General features: G+C 45.2%; 1 protein-coding gene across 3 annotated transcripts in view; it reads left to right on the top strand.

Annotated features, from left to right (window-relative positions):
* Positions 1-21599, top strand: part of TTC28 (tetratricopeptide repeat domain 28) — a 125932-nt gene that overhangs the window by 58159 nt on the left and 46174 nt on the right. For all 3 annotated transcript variants that reach the window (XM_046901153.1, NM_001397486.1, XM_046901154.1), the window contains 3 exons: positions 10786-10933; positions 13388-13660; positions 14441-14571. In XM_046901153.1, coding sequence (XP_046757109.1) covers positions 10786-10933; positions 13388-13660; positions 14441-14571 — 552 coding nt within the window. The remainder of the gene's footprint in view (positions 1-10785; positions 10934-13387; positions 13661-14440; positions 14572-21599) is intronic.

Here is a 21599-nt window from a genome sequence, read left to right as displayed (position 1 = left end):
AGCTGCAGCTCTGTGTGGGTCAGAGCACCCCTCCAAGCATCCATGCGCTCCGTTTCAATGTGCTCCTCAGTTTAGTTGATTTGGCCTTCTTAGAGGATAGCAGTAAGTTCTACTGTTGATTAAGAAACAAGTCATGACTGTTTCATAGATCCGCTTATGCTGGTTGCATTCTTGACCAGGAACTGTTAGTTCAGCCACTAATTGTCTGGTCACTCAGAAGTGATTATTTTCTCTAATGCACACTGGACTTGATGAAGTTGATTTTTTTGGTGTTGTTTTCTTGGGGGCCTTTCAAGAGCTGCCCATGGCTGAGCTGAGACTCCTGGGTCCTTTCTGCAGTGCTGCTCATTTGCTTTGTGCATGTTTGCTGTGCTCTGTACCAGGCCAAAAGTTGCACATGCATTTTTAGAGCTGAAATGAAAACGTGTGAAGTAAGTTGGTGATGTGGAGATGGTGGGGCTTGCGAGGAAGAGGATTAGAAATGCTTGCTTGATTTTCTTTGAAAGGAGATTCTCAGGGAACGTCCTTTCTACTGTGTCATGAGATTGCTTCTAGTGCTCATCCCTCCTTGCTGAATAGTTCAGGTCTGCCTGCAACAAGCAGGAGTGCAATCAGAATTCCTGAGGTGAGGCAAGCATGCATCATCTTATGATTGTGCTTACCCTGCTCCTAACCTCACTGCTAACTGAGATAAAACATGCTATGCTGAGGCTTGGCTGTTCCTGGGCAATTAATTCTGTAGAATCCTTGTCTCTCACTTTTCTGTCTTCTAGAGAGATGGACCCGTTGTGTGTCTGAGCTGGAGCTAACAGGCTGGGCTTGACACCAGGATTCATTAATAATTGCTCTTCTTCACACAGAGTTCAAATGTCACGTATCGGACTTGGGAACAGAAACAGAAATCCTCATACAAAGTTTGAGATTCAAAGAGAACCCAATGGTCTGCTGCAAACATTAAAGTAAAAAATCAGGCAGTTGTCTTCCCTGCCTGTGGCTTAGAAATACCATTGTGTGGAGTAATAAGCTATCCATGGCATCAGCTCTATGGCCAACGTAAGAATTCCACAAAGGGACTGCACTAAACATGTGTGTTTCATTTGCTTTGTGTCAGAAATATTTGGTGCTAAAACCAGTCCAGGTGAGTGACTGTGGTTTCTGAAGGAACCGTAGTTACCTTTTGTCGGAATGCTGAAAGGGAAATAGAAAGCTGACTTTCACTGGAGCTTTTCTCCCTTGGATTTTCCGTATAACTAAGAATAAAATCACTTGTCTTTTTATTACAGCTGAACCTTGCCAGAGTAGCTGGTCTTTTCGGTGACTTCATTACTTTTCCTACATAGTTGCATGATTTTAACCATATGAAAAGCTGCAAGATTCAGTATTCAGCTTAGGTCAACGTCTCTGTAAGTGGGCAGCATCCTCAAACGTCTGCTGGTGTTACTGAGCCATCTGTAGACAAGGAGACCTTCACTTTCCCTCCTGTTTTGGGATGCCTGGCTAATATGGCTGTTAAAGACATGAGCACATTCAAGGTGTCAGAGTTTAAAGCTGAAATCTCAGACTAGCAGTGTTTTGTTGAATTGGAGATGGTCCAATCTAACTCCACATTGCTGGTATGCAAGTTATTGTCTCTGTCTTCCAGCTGTCTTAATTTTTGCTAAATCCTTTTTAATCTCAGTTTACTTCATTAAATCATAGAGTTGTTTGGAAACCTTAAAGATCACCCAGTTCCAACTACCCTGCCATTGGTTGGAGTACCTTTAACTAGATCGGGTTGCTTAGAACCCCATCCAGCCTGACCCTGGAAAACTCCAATGTGGAGAAATATCTGCATTTCCAGAACAATCTTAGGTGCTTTTCAGAATGAAAACAACAACAGACAACAACAATCATAGCATTATTTAAGTCCAGACTTCCGGATTTTGGTCATCTTCAGTAGTCTCAGTGCACATCATTGCACAGTGTTAGTTTTACTGGCTGCCTTACTGCTGACCAAAGACCTACTGTCTTACCTGTGAATCCAGATCACCCATGTCAGGACTGTCCAGTCCATAAGAGCTGCATTTGCTGACAGAGATCTCTGAGATGTCCCTGTCTGTCTGTGCTGTGAATGCCAAGCCTTATGACAGTGGGCTGACCAGATGCTTTAATGTCTCATTTCTGGGTTTTGTTGTGGGTTTTCAGTGTGATCCACGTAAACTCGCTCAGACTGCCAGTCTGCAACATGGAGAAATGCCAAAGAGGTGGGGCAGTCATTTAAGCTGCTGCTCAGATGAGCAATTAAAAGTGAGGCAATGAAACTGTGTGCTGGATAGCCAAAGGAGTTGTTTTGGTGGATGTTGTCTTCTGTAGGACACGGTTTTTATTTTTTCCTATTCCTTCTTTGTACTGCTTTCCATTTGTTTTTGTTTTTGAGAGTACAAATAGTAGCATCTGTTTGTATGTACTTGAGTTCTGCAGAGTTTCTCAACACATTAAATGTTGTTAGAATTGGGAGGATTGTGTGCAGATGTACATTTGCAGATACATCTCAAGTGTTTATGCAATATAAATCGTAGTTCAGACCTGAAATTAGATGAATAATGTTAGAAACAGCCACTGCCTCAGACTTAACCAAGAAATACCTTACAGGTGCCACGTAATCAGTTTGTTCTGTCTATTGAATTGCCAGTAATCCTGTGCTAGGATTGGTGTTACTGCTGAGCAGCACGGAAGGTGGCTTATCTTTTCTTTTGTAACTCTTAAAACAAGTCTTGTAGCCAGAAACAGAGCAAAACGTTGTCCCTGCTGAGCTGCAGGGGGATTCTAGGTGGTGCTGTGCTCACCTGTGTCTGCCAACCTGAAGCACTGTGCTGCATTTGGGTATTAGTGGGTTGGTTGCTGTTTGTCTACAGCACTTCCCTCCAGCCCCGGCTACTTCTTACTGTTGGATAGGATGGAAGAGTTGCAAGCAGTAATGGCAGGAAGATGGTTTGCTTGTGCTGTTGTTAGGGGTTAGGGATGCTCTCCGAAGAGGAGGCTCTAGATTGCAGCTTGTATTGTAAGCCTGGGGGAAGCAGGAAAGGAGCAATGTGCATATGTGAAAAGCTGTGCTGTTGATTTTTGTGCTAACCGAAGTAAGCGAAAATTGGATCCAATTACTGATGGTTATATTTAGCTACGAGATATGGTTCAGTAGCTTGTGGTAGCAATGGTAATGGGAGGACGGTTGGACTGGATGATCTTGTAGGTCCTTTCCAACCTTGTGATTCTATGATTCTATTTAGATCCTGTGGGAAAGTGATTTGTGCACCATCTCTCACTGGAGGCAGTGGAAGCATCATTCATAAGAAAAATTAAAGGCTCCTTTGGTAAAACAAGGCATTATATTTTACCTGCCCCCCACTGCTGCTTGTCCTTGTAGACTCGATGGGACCTAGAGGAAATTTCCACTGTCAAGTAGTGGTGTTTTTGTTAGAGACATCTTGGAAATGGGAAGGATATAAAGAATCTGTGCTGCAGGAGCAGTGCATTTGTTAGATCTCTTCCTGTTTGTTTGGGGCAGGCTATGGGGTGGTTCAGGAACCAGCTGAGTGTATGGACTTGGGAGGAAAATTGTCTCAGTGTGGCTTTAACTGTGAAAGCAGGAGTTGAATGCATATGGACTGCAAGCAGTATTTATACATGTGCTGCATGTGTTCTGAATTAAAGCACATTCTTCCCTCTCCCCACATTCCTGAAATCCCACAGCAGAGATTTGTCCTGTATTTCTCTCTAAAATCTGGCTGTAAAGCACTTACAACGGGAGAGGAAAGATTCAACCTGGTGCCTGGCCCCAAGAAGCCATAGTGACTGTTCCCGTGTTTTGCTCCTTTCCTTCAGTCGTGTGCATTGCATTCATCACATGTTGGCTTTGCTTGCCTGGAGGCTGTGGGGAGCAGCCCCCCGCAGGGTGGTTGGTGCATCCCACGTGGAAGCATCGTGCAGGCTCAGGACAGGCTGGTGAAACGCATCAGAGATTATTCGTGCTATTTTCAGTGTCATCTGCTGATCTGGCAAAGCGAGGGAACGTTGTGGGGAAAAGGATTTCTAAACGTTTGCCTTTTTCTGTGCAGACAGTCGGTTGTCCAGGGCCTGAAGCTGATGTGAATAGAAAGGTGTTTTGAATTTCCTCCCATGTGTACAATGAGAGTCTTTGTCTAAGACAGATTTTTTTTTTCCAAGTTTTTTTCATGTTTATTTGACAGTTGTTTTCTGCTCCAAGCTCTTCTGATACCATTCCAGTTTTGTTCTTCCGTCTCCGTTACCCAGTCACAAGTCAGCCAGCAGCTCCTTAGGAAAGTGAGTCACTCTCGGAGCTCGAGGTTTGATGACAAAATGACCACATGAATTCTAGGGAGGCGGGTTGGGCACAGAGCAGGCGGTGCTGTGGTATTGCCTGCAGCCTTTGCAAGGACCACCTACAGAAAGTGAGGGGTTTGGCAGAGCAGAGAACGAATGGGTGGAGCTGCAGGAGCCCATGGTGCTCCCAGAGGAGCCTGTCTGGCTCCCACATGAGGCTTGCAGCGCCTGCAGCATCCATCCTGGGCCATGCTGTGAGCAGCATGGGCTGCACAAGCAAGATGTGTTGCCCAGCCTTGGTGATGAAAGCCCCGATAGTCTTTGCCATCACACTCACTGTTGGCAGCGTGGATCACCTTTTGTGTATGTTGTCTTCAGCTCATCATGTTCTTGAAGGCATTGCCCTGCTTCAGAGAGGAATTTGGGGTTCCTGGTTGTCTAACTGTGGCCTTAGGTGGCCATGTGGCAGCGTGCTCGGATGTGCCAGCTGATGTCCCAGTTCTAACTGTTGAAGAGTGTTAATTAACAGTACCATATCCTGTCCAGCCAAAAGTATAAATGGACTGCTTTTAGAGAAATACTTGTACCCTGGTACTAAATCTTATTCCAGAGAGATGAGCTCATGCTTTAGGCTTACACGAGACCGTGGTAAGATGGGACTGAACTCCTGCAGCTGCTTTTTCTCTCTAATTCTTGTAAGCGTTGCATAGGAGACACGCTAAGGGTCTGAATGATTTATTGCCATAGGTTCTGCAGAGAAAAGTGGTATGAGCCCCAAGGGTTGTACCAGAGGCTGCTCCAGATGCCAGTGCAGTATGAGTCTTTGCTGTGAAAGCCTACATCCCTGGTCTGAACAATTACAATATATTTTGATCCTTATCTGGTAAGAAAAGCACTGAATTATCTGGGATTGCATTTACTGGAATTGCTTTTATTTAGCAGAATTTTGGGAAATGTGCAGGAAAGACAAATTCCATTCATCCTCATAAATGTCATTTCTTGCTACTGTATTTTTATCTCTATTGTTTGTTTTGTATTAATTATAAGCCGGTTACTGTTGCTCTGCCTAGAACAGCTTTTGTGTTCAGAACCCTCTCAATATCAGTCATTTCAGTGATTGCATTTGCATTCTGATCCCACTTCAGGTTGCACCGGTGCATTTAATATCCAGGTTCAGTGACAGAGATGGAATTTGAGGAGACGAGGATCAAAAGGCTCACAGGCATGTCTGTATGTACAAAACCAGAGGGTCAGATTAGGAAGGTCTTCTTTCATGTTCTCCTCTTGTTAATAAACCTTTCCTAACACATCTGATTACACCTGTCACATCTGAAGGAGGAGGAAGGAGCTGTTAACTTCTTGGTGTGCCCTGTGCTGGATCTCTGCAACTTCAGGTCGCTGATGTTCTGTATGTTGGCTTGCTGTATGAGCAGCCTTCATTATGGGGCCAGTTTTCTGCATGGCTTTGAAGCATCAGCTGCCAAATACATTCCACGAGTTAATGAGAATGATTTATTTTTGTTTCCAGAGTATCGGGAGTGCTTTCAATATTGTTATGGATAGAAAGTGCTAATTATTCCCTCCTTGTCCTCTTTCCCAGCCTATCTCCGCTTGGCTGTATGAAGTCTATATATTGTCTGAGCTGCTGGTAGTTGCCCAGCTGACTGAAATACGTCCATAAGAGGCTGCCCTACAGCCTGGCTTCCCCAAGCAGAAGGTTTATAGGTGTATGCGCTTTCTCTTCCACTAACAACCACCCCTGCTTAGTATCAATGACTTGATAAGATCAGCTCTTTGCTAAAGCTGCCTTTTACCTTTTAATCCTCTTCCCTTCCCTGCAGGCTCCTGCTGGTTGTGCCTTCCTCTCTCACTGCTCACCAACAGATGCACAGCACCAAGCGTGGGCTCGCCGTGCAGTGCCAGCCCTTGGCATGGCAGTGAGTCTGCAGGTGGAACAGCTGAGTGTGCGTGGTCATGGTGGCACAAAGCACCAGAGAAATGAGCTGTGTTTGAGGGGATGAACCCAGTGCCACATTTTAGCTGAGAGCAGAGCTTTGCATATGTTTGAGTTATTGTAGAGGCTCTCAGATTATCCTTACGGGTGTGCCAGAAAGATGGGTACAGAGAGAAGCGTTTAGGTTTGGTTTCACCTTACTGTGGATCAGAATGAGTAATTCTAGTGCTGGAATACAGGCCACTGGGGGAGATGGTCTGTAATGTTAGTTTTCCCGTGTTAATCCAGTGATTTCCTTGCTGATCCAGCATGAAGGAGAAGGAATGAGATGTAGAAAGAAAAGAACTTCTACCTTTGTTACGTGTTATTTACATTCATCCTCTGCCTACTGTCTGTCTGAACGTGAAAGTGGAATGCCATGTGTTAATATATGGGATCCAGGAAGGAACATGAATGAAGTGTAGATCATCCTTGCTGGTCTCAGTAGGTCTGTGTGTGTGTGTGGATGTTTGGCTGTTGGCATTCTGATGTAAGATAAGCACTTAACTGTTATCTTCAGAGGTTGTAGAAAGATGTCAGTTGTTGGTGCATGCTTTATTAATTGTGAAAGTGCCTGAACACTTATTGGTTCTGCTGCTTCCTTCTTTATCCAGACTTTGCAGTGCAGTGAAAGAAAAACCTCAAGGATTTCCGAATAGAATTGCTGAAACAAAGAAATTCTGTGCTATTTGGGTAATGCGATTGATGGATTTATGCATTTAGTTTTAAGCCTAGCTTTCTAAAGATCTGAGGTTTATGGGATTACTCTGCTAGTCCTATTACAATTGTTTCTTAATTCGTTGACCAATTAAAAGGCACGTGGAGAAGTCAATCTGCTTTGTTACCGTTTGTTGGTTTTTGTTACTGTTTTGTCAGCTTTGTTAGGATTGAGTGAATGTGAGCTCCTCTGAATGCTTCCTGTAAAAACACAAAGTAATTGTTACCTATTGTGTGGAAGTGGGGATGTGCAGGGAGGGAGGGAATTGGAAACATGGTGAGGCAGCTGAGGGGAGGATCTGCTTCCCAGTATGATCCTAGAAGTGGGAGCAGCTGGGCAAGCAACCCTTACCGGGAAGCCATCACATGGGCTGAAGAGCTCTTCTGTTCTGTGGGGTGGTTGGTCTGTACCTTCACCCTGCTCCCCACATCTCTTGGGTTGGGCAGTGGGGTTCTTCTCCTTCTGTCTTCTCTAGCTGGAATTCTATTTTTGGTGTAATAGGTCTGGTGCTACTTAAACAAAGTGTGTCTCTAGCAGAAAATCTCATTTAAAAATAGGTGGTTAACGTGTGAACTACTGAATTTAAAACCTTCCGGTGAGGAAATACGAGCTGTCCATGGGACTGTAATTCGTTCCATCTAACTGTAATCTGTTAGCTTCAAACCTGCAGGAGCCCTTGGCCTGCCTGGAGGCACACAGGTGACTCTGGATTTCATTGCATCATCCGAGTGACGGGAGCTGGAGAAAGGAGACTTCTAGGTAGCATTGGATGCTGCACCTGTATGCTGAATTAATGCTGCACCTGAGCTGAGGGCCTGGCATGAGAAGTTCTGGCTGATAACTGCTTAAAATACTCTATACACATCTGTACATGTGTGCTCTTGGCAACTGGGACTGGGCTGCAGGAGGTGTGAGATGCAGTGTGACCTGGGGCATACGGGGGATAGTTGAGTCTTAACAGGAACTTGAATACAGACAGTTTACAAATGCGTGGTGCATCTTCCATGCCCACCTATGTAAACTAGTATCTTTAGCAATAATCAGTGCTCCTGTATGGTACTCTCATCTCCATCTTCGTTTTAGTGTGTCACATTTGTTTTCTGCTGGCCACGTTGCAGGTCTGTGAGAGAGAGCATTCAGGGTAATTGAATGTGCATACTCAGAACTCACTGCAAATGTCCGTGAACTTTGAACAGTTAACATAATATATTCAAATCAAATATAGCTGTCAAGAGAAAATGTGAAAGTCCCTAATTTCTGTTCTAGAAAGGTGAGAGGCTAGGAACACCCTGAGCACTCATGCAAGTTTTGCAAACTGCAGCACTGATCTGTAATTGGAGGTAATTTGTGTATTCTATAGGAAAGGACCATTATTTTGCTCAGAGATGTTTTTGTGTGTTCAGATAGACACTGGCTGATGGACCTGCATTTTCATGCAGTTCTGTTGGGTCGTGATGGTCCTCCTGCATAGAGAACTCTAGCTGCTCTGGGACTGCTGTGTGCATCTCCTGATTGTGAGTGGTTTTGGAGCTCTGCAGCAGTGTATCAGCAGCAGACCTCAGTGCAACTGTTTGTAAAGCAGTTTTTGATACCCACTGCTTTGGCTTTTGGGTTGTGAGTGCTGTAGTCAGGAAAGGACTGGAGCTGTTTTCCCTTAGAAAGAAATAGCTGGAGTAGAAGTTTGTGAGTTGTGATCTGATGCAACAGAGCAGAGAGTGGGAAAAAGGCCAGGGGATGTTCTGCTGTCTTTGTGTCGTGGTGAGGATGCAGGGAGCCGCGGTCAGAAAGCACCTGCTGTGGTTTGTCCTGTCCTTAGCTAAGCATCATCCTCTCGTTGCTTTAATCTTCTTGAAAGGGGTCAGTCAGCTTTTCTCACCTGGGATCTCGGGTAAATTAATACGGCTTTTAGCGCAGAGCGAACACGTGTGATCTTCACGGAGCGGGATGGGATTGGTGAGCTGTACTGAAGCGTGGGAAGGTTCAGCCTGTGTCGGGGCTGGAAAGCTGCACCACGTCTCGTTCCTTCAGCTGCAGCCCTGGCTCCCTGCCCTTCCTTTCCCTTTCCTCTTCCAGAGGGTGATTCTCTCCATTTCCTGCTAGCAGATTTCTTCCCTTGATACGGTGTCTTCATTCCAATGCTAAAATCACTTGTGAATGCTTCTTTTGGAGGGGAAATAGACGCTGCGAATGCCTTCTATTTATTTTGTTAAAGGGCTCTGGGGAGCACAGTGTGTGCACAGGGCTCTGCGTGAGCTGGAAACTGGAGGAGAGAGGAGCGAAGGGTTTTTTTTGCAGGAGCAAAATTGGCCAAGATCTTCATTTGGTGAAGATTAATAGGCTTTTCTGCGGGGCTCTTGTTTGTATTCATACACAAACAATGCTCTGGGCTGAACTGACATTCTGCTTTGTGTTTCTGATGTGCCACCTATACAGGTGGGATGCATTATGAGAGAAGAGGTGACAGGCTTCTGTCTCTCTGTAAAGCACGAGATGCGTGGCTCCCCTACACACAAGATGAAGCTCCCTTGCTGGCTGCTGTGTATTTGTGCCCTCATCCCTGATAATTGGATTAGGCAGGCATATTTGTCTTGGGTCTGTGAAACCAGCCTTGTTGGCCTGAAAGGCCCCCATCAGAGACGTGCTGCATCCACCTGCCTCTGTGATGAAGCGGTATAGAAAGTAATTAAATGATAATTCTGGGGAAAAGAGGACTTAAGAGCGTACACTGTGATGGAGGTGACAGCATGCTTTGCTTGGGGAGCTCACGATGATGGCTGCTGCACATTTATTAGTTCTTTGTATTTTCTTTGATTTAAAGCATAATGCTAGTAATCTAATTAACATTGAATTGGTTTCCAGTACAGTAGCTTGTTTGGTTCAATAAGAACACATTTATACTAAAGGTTAATGAAAAGAATTTTACTTTCATTGAATTCATTAAAAATGGTTCTACAATCAACGCTCGCTAATGGAAAAAGGATTAAATATTCATGTCTATAAATTTCTCTTGTCATTTCTGATTTTCCTTGATCTCTGCCTCCATGGGTTGGATTCTGAAAGTGTCTGCAAGCTCTAATGGAATAGCAGTTTGGATGGTAGTTTGAGATTTATCCTGTTGAAGTCAAAAGACCTCCACAGTCAGGAAGGGAGTGACTTCTTACACAGTCTGATAGTGATGAGATGTGGGGGAGTGACTTTAAACTAAAAGGGGGGAGATTGAGGTTGGATGTGAGGAGAAAATTCTTCGCTCAGAGGGCACTGAGGCCCTGGCAGTGCTGCCCAGTGCTGTGGGTGCCCCATCCCTGGAGGTGCCCGAGGCCATGGATGGGCCCTGGGCAGCTGAGCTGGGGGCAGCCAGCACATGGCAGGGTGGGGCTGGGGGGTCTCTGAGGTCCCCTCCAACCTCAGCCACTCTGTAATTATCCAGGAATGCAGTACTGGGAGCCAATCTTAAGGAGTAGTTCTTAAAGCACTTTTTAATGTCTTGTAACCTTTTATCTTCTGTTGCGCATCATGAACATGAAGTGCTGACTCCCCATTAGCACTTCGGAGGTCTCACAAAGACTGAGGTAGTCACACACAATGGGAATAAGTGACCAAGCTGTGCTGCTGGGTTTTTCTGATTGTAGCTAGCATGACCAAAGAAATCTTAATGTATGCAGCCCGGTGTGCACCACCGTGAGATGACCAACAGATGTGGTACTTCTGATCTGTACCAATTAATGGTTGGCATTTCTTCCCTCTGTTTTTGCAGGCATACTTCCGACAGGGCGTAGCCCTTCAGTACCTGGGACGCCATGCAGATGCACTGGCAGCGTTTGCATCGGGGCTGGCGCAGGATCCCAAAAGCCTGCAGCTTCTGGTTGGCATGGTCGAGGCCGCCATGAAGTCTCCCATGCGAGGTAAGTGCTGGTGCACATCAGTGCAGATGGAGAGATGTGTGCTCCCATGGCCCTGGCTTTGTTTTCACTTGAAACAGTTTCCCACGATGCTCTAATGCTTGGCCATTAGGCACAGACAGTCTTAAATGCTTGGGGCCAGAGTTTGCCCAGAAGAGCGTTCAAGCAGCCTCTCCACAGTAATAATGTTTTTCAAAGCACAATGTTCCAGAAGGCAAAAATCTGCTCTGCCCGTTCACTTGTATTTGGGAAGAGCGTTGACATAACGTGGAGCTGGAGGTGGTATTAGCTGTAGACTGTTTTGCTTCTCTTTCATAATTGTCCCCATTTTAGAGGGAGGTGGGAGTATCCTCTTTATTCCATTTCTCTGTTGCTCTGTTTCTTCTGCAAGCTCTTTGTTGTCATGTCCTAGCCGTGTTTCCTGAGGGGGAGCCTGACAATTCCCATCCTCAGCAGTGCATCCCCAGGGCTTGGGGGTCAAGAAGTGCTAAAATGAAAAAAATATTCCCTTTAGTGTTTCATTTTTTTACAGTAGTTTTTTTTTTTTCATCCTTTAAAATGAATTCATTTAGTATTTTCCATCCTGTGTAGCAGTTAATGTGTGAGGCTAATTTCATTTGGTACCCAAAGGTACCGTGGCTGCTGCTTAGAATGCAGGTGACACAGTATTTCTGTGTAACCATCTCCAGATTTAACTAGATGATCTTACTGTCCCATCGTAATGCAGCTGTATATCTATATTGCTGCTCCCTACTGTGCTTCTTGGTGTTGCTGCTTGCCAGTTGTTATCTTCCCTCTGAGTATTTTGGCAGATTTTAAATTAGCTCTGCTTATAAAGTATTAGTTTTAATTTGAGTGTGTATGTATGCTGTACTACTGGAATGAATATTCAGGATCTTGGTCCCCCTGGGCTAGGCACTGTGTGTGCAAGCACTTCTGTATCTGTTACGTTTCATTCTGGCCCCCTTTACAAGAGCTTGCTGCCTGGGAGGAGCACCTGTTCAGGTGTTACGGTGTAAAACCTGTCACTTGTAATTTGAACCCACTGGATGATTGCTTATTTGGAGCTATGGATAGACTGATACGAGTGATATCTTGCTGAGGAAGAGGAGGAGCAGCTGCGAAGGCAAGAGGTATCAGTATTAGTGCTGTGCTAAAGATTATTAAATGCAGACCCTAGGAGATTCAGGAAGCGTAGGTTCACATTATGTAGAGGAAGCTCAAACTCCCTTCCACAGTCAATGAATCAGTGTTGCTACATCTTTTGCATGGTTGTGGTTGTGTCTCTTTCCTCACCATTCGCTGCAAGAGATGTGATGGCCTCCATGTCTGCCCTTCCATTACCATGCTAGCTCTCTCTGTCCCGCTTCAGAGTAACCAGGAGACCTTCCCTCTCTCTCCCTATGTTTGCCTGCATTACCTAGCTAGAGTTGTAAGCCCAGGAGCTGAATTTGTACCCGCTCTTGCAGTGTTGTGCCTGTTAACTGGGCTCTATCAGCAATAGTTAATTTTGTGTCCTGGTGGCACGTTACAGGATTTCTGTCCTCTTACGTCTGCATTTAATCCTAGAATCTGGATTGCATCTGTTGCAATCTTCAGGCAAGTGTTTGCATCTTCAGGCAAGTGTTAAGTATCTGTTGTTTTCTTATATGCATAGTGAATGGAGGGAGGCAGAGCTGATGAAAACAGGAAGCAAATGGCTTCCTGAGCTTGCTGTGGTAATGTTGATTCAGGTGAGATCATCTAATCCAGAAATCTTATTTAGTCATAAATTTTGAAAATTTAGCTCAGTGTGATCAGGTGGGGTGCAGCACAGCACATGTAACAGGAGTCCTTCCTGAAACATACAGCCAGGATGTTTTATCATCTGACGGATAAAAGCAATTAGACCCATTATCACTAGTCTGTCAGGTGTGGTGCTGTTGTTCTACAGGTGTACCTTTAGCTCCTGCCCTATGAGAGCAAGCAGAGCAGCTTCTTCCTGAAATTTTGGTCACCTCTGTTGGTGCATGTCATGTGCTGTGGTATCTGAACAGACACATGCTTTAAATGTTCAGCTGAAGGAGCAGCAACTACAGTGCTTAAATGCTCTGCTGACAGCCCATTTCTAATTTCCTATGACACCTCAGGTGTTCTCTGTATTCTTTCCGCCATTAGACCAGCCTTCATATTGTAGGATGAGACTGATGTGAGTTCTTGTGTTGTCTTCCTGAAGTGCTTTCTGCAGGAAAAGCACCAAGATGCTTGCTGATCTGAGCTGTCTCGCTGTGCTTGTACTGGGTACTAGATGATGTATTTGAGCCCTGAATTCCTGTAATAAATTTTAGTTTGATTTGGGCAGTTTGGCTCTTAACTCATTGTGTCATTTGGTTACCAGAAGTGAGGATGAAGTGTTAGGCTGATTTCTGGATGCACATAGCTTTGTTGAGTAACTCTTCTTCCCTTCTTGTGTTTTAGAGTCCCTGGAGCCAACCTATCAACAATTGCAGAAGATGAAGCTGGACAAGAGCCCCTTTGTTGTGGTGTCTGTGATTGGCCAGGAACTTCTGACTGCAGGCCATCATGGGGCCTCTGTGGTTGTACTGGAAGCTGCCCTGAAGATTGGCACTTGCAGCCTAAAGCTGCGGGGGTCGGTGTTCTCTGCACTGAGCAGTGCTTATTGGTCCCTTGGGAACACAGAGAAAAGCACCGGATACATGCAGCAGGACTTGGACGTAGCCAAGACTTTAGGTAGAGTTCTCATCTCATTCATTTGAGTGCTGGATTGGTGCAGATGGAACAAATTGATAGTTGTGTGAATGGTCAGCATCTCTAACAGTCAGGTTTCTGTGGCGTATCATGAGCTGCTAATTCAAAAGTAGAATGTCTGGAATGCACGGACTACAGCTTGTGCAGCCTCTGTGCGTGAAGATGTTGATGATCAATGAACATGCTGAGGTTTTACAGGGTTCTCTAGTGTCTCATCTATGGAGATAGGTCTTACCTTGTGTGGAGAAGTGCTCAAAACCTTAAATGAGTCTTAAATGAAGCAGTCATTTTTTCCCTTCTTTTTTTTCCCCAAGAATTAGATAGGAAAAGGCAGTCAGTCTGAGTTTCTGAGGCGCAGAAAGCAGCAATGGATGTACTTTGTTCCTGAGCTGAGCTGCAGAATTGCTTTCTGGAGAAAGCTGGCATGCTCTTCATTTCTTTTAAGCCTAAACCATTCACTTGTTTCCACAAAGAGATTGCTAATGTTGAACAAGGAATAAACATGGAAGAATGGGAGCTGCCAGGTGTTAGGCCAAAGAGGAAATCAACATAATTCTAAAAATAGATAGAGGGTTATTGTAGAAGTTTTTGAAGGCCAGGGAAGAGGACGAGGTTTGGCTGCGCAGTAAAAATGAGGATGAATTTGTTCTGATCTTGGCTCTCACATTGGAGATTCACCACACAGTGTGGCCTGGTCTTTCTGCTGGACTCTTCTAGTGACTGTTTGTTAGCTAACCTTTGTTTTGTTTGCATGTGACTCAGGTGACCAGACGGGAGAATGCCGAGCTCATGGGAATCTAGGCTCCGCATTCTTCTCCAAAGGAAATTATCGGGAGGCCCTTACTAACCACAGACATCAGCTGGTGCTCGCCATGAAACTCAAGGACAGAGAGGTAGGAAGATTATTTAATAGACCAATATCTGAATCAGCACTGCATGGTTTTCTAAAAAAGATGCAGTTGTGTCTAGAAGCCTTGTCTGCCTGCTTCGCTCTTCTGAGAATTTTTAAGCTCTGTAATTTCTTTTCCCAGCCTCTCACTTGCCTTTTTTTAATGGAAATGGTATGTTTTGTTAGATACAGTACGTGTGTTCAGGTGGCATGAGGCTTGCTTGGCACTTGTCTGCCCCTCCCTCGACTAGAGGAGACTATCCACATGACTGAGCAAGTCCTTCTGCCTCTCTCCCTGCCCACTGCCCATAGTCTCCAGGTAAACACTTGCTGAGTAGGCATCAATTCAACGTGTCTGCTGCTGAGCACTGGCTGTCATCTGCTCTCACTTTCTATGAGGTGTATATGCTGCTGATTTGAGCTCTGTTAGGGTGCATCTTGTGTTGTGTCTTTTCCAGGCAAGTAATGAGCTAGGTCCCTGCCCTGAAAATTCACAGTCTGCGTAAAATGTGGTTTGTTTAAAAAGTACTGAAAAGAAAAATAATCCATGCAAACCTTAAAATACAGTGTTGTGTAAAGTGTAGGTGTTGCTTGGACTGAATCTGATTTGTCTTTACCGTTTACCATTCAGCTCTCCAAGTGTTATGCCGGGCTTCCTGCCAGTCCAGAGAAGCATGGACTGAAGAGTCTGTCCCAGGAGATTTCCACTGAAGGGTCACTATGAGGACAGAGCCATAATTTTAGTGCAGATTACAGAAACAAAAGATGTCTTTTCCTCCTCCAGTGGATTCCCCTCTGCTCTGAGTGGGAAAGCAGAGGACGTGTGGGTTGCATGGCAGATGAGGGGTGGCTGGCAGCAGCAGGGCATGTGTGAATGCTCACTATACGTGAGTGGTTTTGGGGAGACAGAAAACTGGGGAACAGGTTTCCCATTGAGGACTTATTGAGAAAATCTATTTCAGGTAGTTCAGTGCTTTGCTGAAGTTCTGTTTTACAATTGAAATAGCAAGTAAATTTTGACGTGCTGCATCTTTCTGTAGTTTCTGAAAGGACCGTGACTGGGGGAGGGACCTGCTAGGCATTTTTGTGGTTGTTTTACCAGCTGGAAAACTTCACGAATCGCTCCTGATCTCCCTATTTCTGTTCAAGCAAGACCGAGAAGCTGTTGCTCATTGTTGTTTTTGTATTTCTCTTGGTTAGGCGTCCCTGCTCTTTGCTAAGAGTCGAACCTGTGTAGCTGTTCCTGCTCACGGTGTTTCTCTAAGCAGCAGACGCCCCTCCCCCAGTGTTGGGGAGGGGGCCGAGGAAGGAAATGGCAGGAAGCTGCCGGGGATTGCTGAGAGCACAGCACAGCAGCCTGCCCGCACTGAGCCCCTGGAGTGGCCCAGGGAAGCACGTGCTGATCTGTTCGGCTCACTTCAGGCTGCTGATCTAAACAGATCCCAACGGTCGATCTGGGAGGAATCCAGATAATGAAGTCTAATCATGATAGTTCTTAGTTTATAAACTGACACATCTGGGTACGTAATTAACAGTTATTGACAACAAATGACTGCTTGGTTTAGAAGGAAAGCTGAGCTTCTTGGATTTCCTGTAAGGATGTAACCACAGGAAATTAATTTGGCGCTTTCTTATGACATCATTTTGACCACAGAGCTTCCTCTGAACAGAAAGCTGTTTTTCTTGGCCTCCTTTGCAGACATTTTTATAATGCAAATACTATAAAGTTGCAGTAGTGCTGATGTGAATTCCACCAGAAGGGAATTTGGTGTGCAACTGAAATGAGGTAATTGTTTTACCTCCAATTGTCCGGAGAATTGGCTTAAAAGGTAAAAAATGCTCCTTTGTATGTGAGGCTGCTGTCCTCAGAGGGAGCGTTGGGTTCTGAGGCTGCTGAAGCAAATGGCTGTACCAGAGGCTTCTGCTGGGTCAAGTAGCCCATAAACTCAGGAGGAATTTGCAGAGGGTCTGGCTGTAACGTTCAGGTGTCTCCTCCTCCACACGAGCCTTCAGAAAGGCAGCTTTTTCACCTGAGTGGGGATTCATCTCAGCTGCTCAGATGGACTGAAGATTTAGGTTTTTTTCTCCCCGGCACAGAGTCTGCACAGCTCCTTTAACAAGCACCGTGTCATCCCGAGCACTATCTCCGTGTTCAGATATGTCATCCTCTCTTCACAGCCACAGTGTGGAGAAAAAGTTCAAGCTGGCTTCTGATGCTTCTGCACACAGAGAGAACGGAGCAGAAATAGCTGGGATTTGGCATACCTGTTGTGTCTTCAAGAGAGACCTTGGGATGTCGATATTTTGGTCTGTACTGTTGAGCAAGACTAGTTTTTGGTAATACTGTAATGGACTCTATGAAGTAGCCATCTCCAGAGTGTCATTTCAGTGTGTCATTTTTTCTTGACCTGCAGTGGCTGATCAAGAAACTCAGATAAGCTAGTTCTTTGAGATCTTCATTTATTTTGAGAGAGAGGTAAAGATAAAGAAGAGGGAAAGGATAATAATTATCACTATACGTGTATGTATATGAATGTATATAACAAGTGCATGAGCAATTGCTCACCACCCTCTGACCAGTGCCCAGCTAGTCTTAGCAGCAGCAGAAGAGAAGAGAAATAACTCCTACCCCCTTCAAAACTCCTACTGTGTGATGTCATATGATATGGAATATCCCTTTGGCCAGTTTAGGTCAGCGGTCCTAATTCTGGTCCCCCCCCATCTCCTTGGGCTCCTCGCTGAGAACAGCCTTGGTTCTGTGCAGTGCTGCCTGGCAGCAGCTATAAACATCTGTGCGTTATCAACGTTGGTTTTCTCCTAGAACCAGAAACAGAGCATCATACCAGGTACTCCAAAGGAAACAACTCCATCCCAGCTGAAGCTAAGGCAGTAGTCTGTTGTTTGTCTGTGAAGATGAAACAGAGCAGATTTCAGCGTGGGCTGTCTTGGCCTGCTGCAGACTCTGGGATTGTACTCAAGTTGAGAATCCCATTGAAGTCTGTGGTGCTGCTCTTACAATGTTCTCTCCTGTACTGGCTGAAGCAAAGCTGCTGTGCATGCTTCTGTCCACACTTCAGCCATGCCACTTGGCAGCATGGGTATTGATGGCATTTCCTTTACAGCACCCAGGTAAATAGCATCAAGTTTGACCATACCTTCCTAAGTGAGCACAGCTCATTTGAACACTGAAGAGCCACCAAGACTGGTGGCCAGCAGGGCCATAGCTCTGTGTTTGTGCATGTTAGGGAGCACATCTTGGGGCAGATCCGTTGGCATTAGCTCCAATTAAGACCTACCTAGCTGGTGTGCAGTGATGGATATGCAACACTGTTAGGCTGGTGGGGCCCCCTAGGCATAGGCTTTTCTTTTTCTTCTTCAGAGCCAGCTGGAGGCTGTTATAGTTTAACCATCTCTGTCCTGAAATAATGGCATACAGTCCGATGCAGGGGTTAGAACTCCTAAATAAGGACAAAAAGATGTGCTTTCTAAGCCAACCCTCTGTTGTGGAATGGAATGTTGACTTTATTTCCATGCTGCTAGAACATGCGTGGGTAAAGAGATAAAGCTGTATCCTACACCAGCAATTGTCTTGCATTCCTGTGACATATTTCATGTTTTGTATTATAAAAATGTCAGTGCACATTGGCTGTTCATTAATGTGCCAAGGAAAATACATACTGGCAGATTGGGCTGTTGCCCTTTTTTCCAGTTTTTACACAGCACGCATGAAAGGGCAGGGAGTTTTACACTGAGAGATACCCTAACCCCAGCAGCCAAGGTAGTCTTTGTGTGGGAGGAAGAGTGACAGATTGTATTAAGAGGGAAGACCAGAGTTATGCTGTTTTAGCTCATCGTCTTTCCATGTCACAGAAGCTGGCTGCAAGGAGTGTAAGAAGCTTGCAGGCAGGGAGTTTTTCCTCAGAGACAGCTAAAGCCTGCAGTTATATTTGTGCAGTACTTCTATCAGAAGAGTTATTTTTCTGCACCAAAGGAGATGCAATAGGGGAAGACTTGAAGCTGAATGTATTTAGGCTAGAAATAAGATCAAAAGTTGTAATGGTGAAGGCAATCAGATGTTGGCAGACTTTGTGTTGCTTGGAGACATTAAGTCAGAACTAGTTGTCTGTTCAGTGTGCACTTGCACAGAACAAAGCTGTGACCTTATTAAAGAAACCACTGTAAAATGTTGTAGTCTAAGCTATCTGGAAGCTGCAGTGAGGTCACTTCTGCTGTATGGATACCAAGTCAGAAATCACTGAAGATTAAATATCCAGGACAGGTTTCACCTGTGACAGCATGGCGAAGTACCAGAACTGAAGATAGCTCCACTTAGAGCAAGGAGTAAAGCAAACTACTGATGCTTCATGGGCAGAAGATTGGATTCAGTAATTGTTTTAAAGTTCAGGTAATAAACCATAATAAATTCCCGTGTCGTTGTATAAAGTGTTTTATATGTGTTGGCAGGACGGAGCAGGGCTACAAAGAAGGGTAAATAGTTAATTAATTAAATAATTAAGCTATTATTTAGTGTGACTTAGGGTTGAATGTGACATTGAACTTAGAATGATCATCTCCCAGGAAACATAGGTGGTACATTTAATCTCCTAGACTGCCGTTACCCGATCAGTGCAAGATGAGGAGGAGTGTTACAGGGTCATTTGTCATTTAAGCACCTAAGGATGCCAGAGAAGCCATGCCCTTCAAATCACACATTACAGAAGTAGATTCCTTCTTCGGACTCATTAACCCTCTTCCTTAGAAGCAGGCACTGGGGTATGCTGGTGGTGAGTACTCAATCTGACCGTGCAGGTGTTGGTTTTCACACAAAATTTAGGCTTGTGCCATTGTCTGCTTCCCTGCAAAGGCAGAAGGAAGCTCAGAGTTCATTTTGGTACCTTGTGGTAAAGCAGTTTGTAATGCCTTGCCATTATTGGTATTTATAAGGTAGCTAATGCATGTTAGTTATCTTGTGGTGCAAATCTGGCCATTTTTAGTAACAGAGATGCAGCTTGTTGTGCCTGTACTATATTTATTAAGTAAATACTGTGTTTTAAACACTGAGTAACATGATCACGTGCAAGTCATCACATAATCCTTGCAGCATGTGTTGATGCCACACCGTGAGCTATGATTTAGACAAGGAGAATGTAACTAATTGGAGGGAAAAGGTAAATTTGTTGGCTTTTGCTGCCTGTGTCAGCTGCTGTCCCAAGGTCACTGTTCCTCTTCATCTCTAGCTGGTAGCACATATGCAGACTTTTCTTGCATTGCCAAACTCAGTACAGCCATTACTTGCTTCTGCATGGTTGAGATGGAGCCAACCGTGGGTGATGTCTCAGAATGGGTTCGTGTGGCTGTTTCTAATGGCGGTCGCTGTGTTCACTCCAAGTAATTTGATTTGGAAAACTACTGCTTCAGAGGATCACGTTGTTGAAGCTGTGAGGGCTGATAAGCAACAACTGATGGGGAAAGGGAGCTGTGGGTCGGGGTGTTTGTGCTGAGCTGTAGAGCCCTACCTCAGGCTCTGTGGTCGTGCCCTCGTGCTGTACGTGAGCTCTGCCCTGCAGAGGCCACCAACACCACAAAGTCTCCACAGCGTGATGGCTCCGCTCTCTCCTGGGCAGTCAGACGCCTTCTATTACAGCCCTGCATTTAAAAATAGCAGAGCAATGAGGCAAAATCATAAACTAACCATAATAAAATTAGTGCTTGTGTGAAAGTGCATTGCCAGCGCTGGGCTTTTGGGAAGCGCGGTGTTGCCAGCGAGGCAATGGGTGCTGGCAGCTCCTGTGCGGTGCGTTCTGAGCTGAGCAGGCCGTTCAGGAGAGGTTTTGAAGGTTTCCCCCACCTCCCCTTTGAGGGCAGCTGTTTCTGGAAGGACGGCCCTCCTGTCACCAGCCACGTGCTTCCATGGCTGTTTCTAAAGGGTGTGGTATTGTGGAGACCCTGCAGCCTGCTGGAAGGGAGCAGCTTGGCTGCAATGGAGGTTTATGTGATGTTAAGGACTGAGGAGAGGGAGCGATTGTGTTGGAAGTCAAACTGTTGGGCTGTGGTTCTCGCTGCAGAAGCTGTTTGCTTTGTAGTGTGCCTCAACAGCATAAAACATCAATGAATCATTGCTCGAGAAGCCTTGGATTGCTTCGACATTTAAAAAGTGTGTTAATACACACAGCTATGGCTGTGCAGCCGTCTCCAGAAAGCATTCATTGCCCTGAGGGGATACGTGCCCTTCAGAGCAATCCTTTCTGTCCATCTGTTACTGACAGAACCTTTCAAATTAAGTGCTTCCAATTCACTGGAAGGAGTTCTTAAAATACTGCTTTTCTTCGAGAGAATATCTGAAGAGCTCGAGCAGCGTATGGTGGGATGCCCAGCTTTGCCCTTTGCTGATGTTGTTTGAGTCTTCACAGTCTGCAAAATGAAACAAGGAGGTGCTCCCTACTACACTGAGAGCACCGCCGTGGAGCTGGCTGAGATGAGTGCCCTTTGCTGGCATCAGAGGATTGTTATGATAGAAGGCTGTCAGCAATTACAGGCTGCCGTGCAACAGGGATGTGTTAAGCTGTGGAGGAGGAGCGTTACTGAAAGGCGGTTGGTGTGACAGACATAGTCTGCCTGCATTCAGTTGGGAATCTGAAGATTGTGCAACTGTCTGAACATCCTTTGTGTGCAGCCCAGCTGCTGGTGGTTAGGTACGTTTGAAATTGTAGTAGCTTTTCCCAGTCCCCTTTAAAGCGTGTCCGAGCCAGCAATGGAACTCAGCACAAAGCTTCCTACATTTTGTAAACTGCAGCTACTTACTGTCAGGCTGTGAGAGTCAAAGATCAGATTTCACTTTCTTATTTCCAGAAGTAGGAAAGATAGATCATTGCTTTCTACTGAAATCTGTAAAGTATGTAAAGCCAGGATTTTCTGTCTCTTCCTGAAGGGAGCAAAATGTTTTCCAGGTGTCCTTCCTGTCATGCTCTGTCTGTAGAAGCCACATCTTTACTAAATAGTAAAGCTGCAAGTATTTAATCTTTTGTCTGAACA

This window comes from Gallus gallus, chromosome 15, assembly GCF_016699485.2.
Source record: "Gallus gallus isolate bGalGal1 chromosome 15, bGalGal1.mat.broiler.GRCg7b, whole genome shotgun sequence".
NCBI classification, from domain to species: Eukaryota; Metazoa; Chordata; class Aves; order Galliformes; family Phasianidae; genus Gallus; species Gallus gallus.
This window is presented reverse-complemented; position numbering and strand designations above follow the sequence as displayed.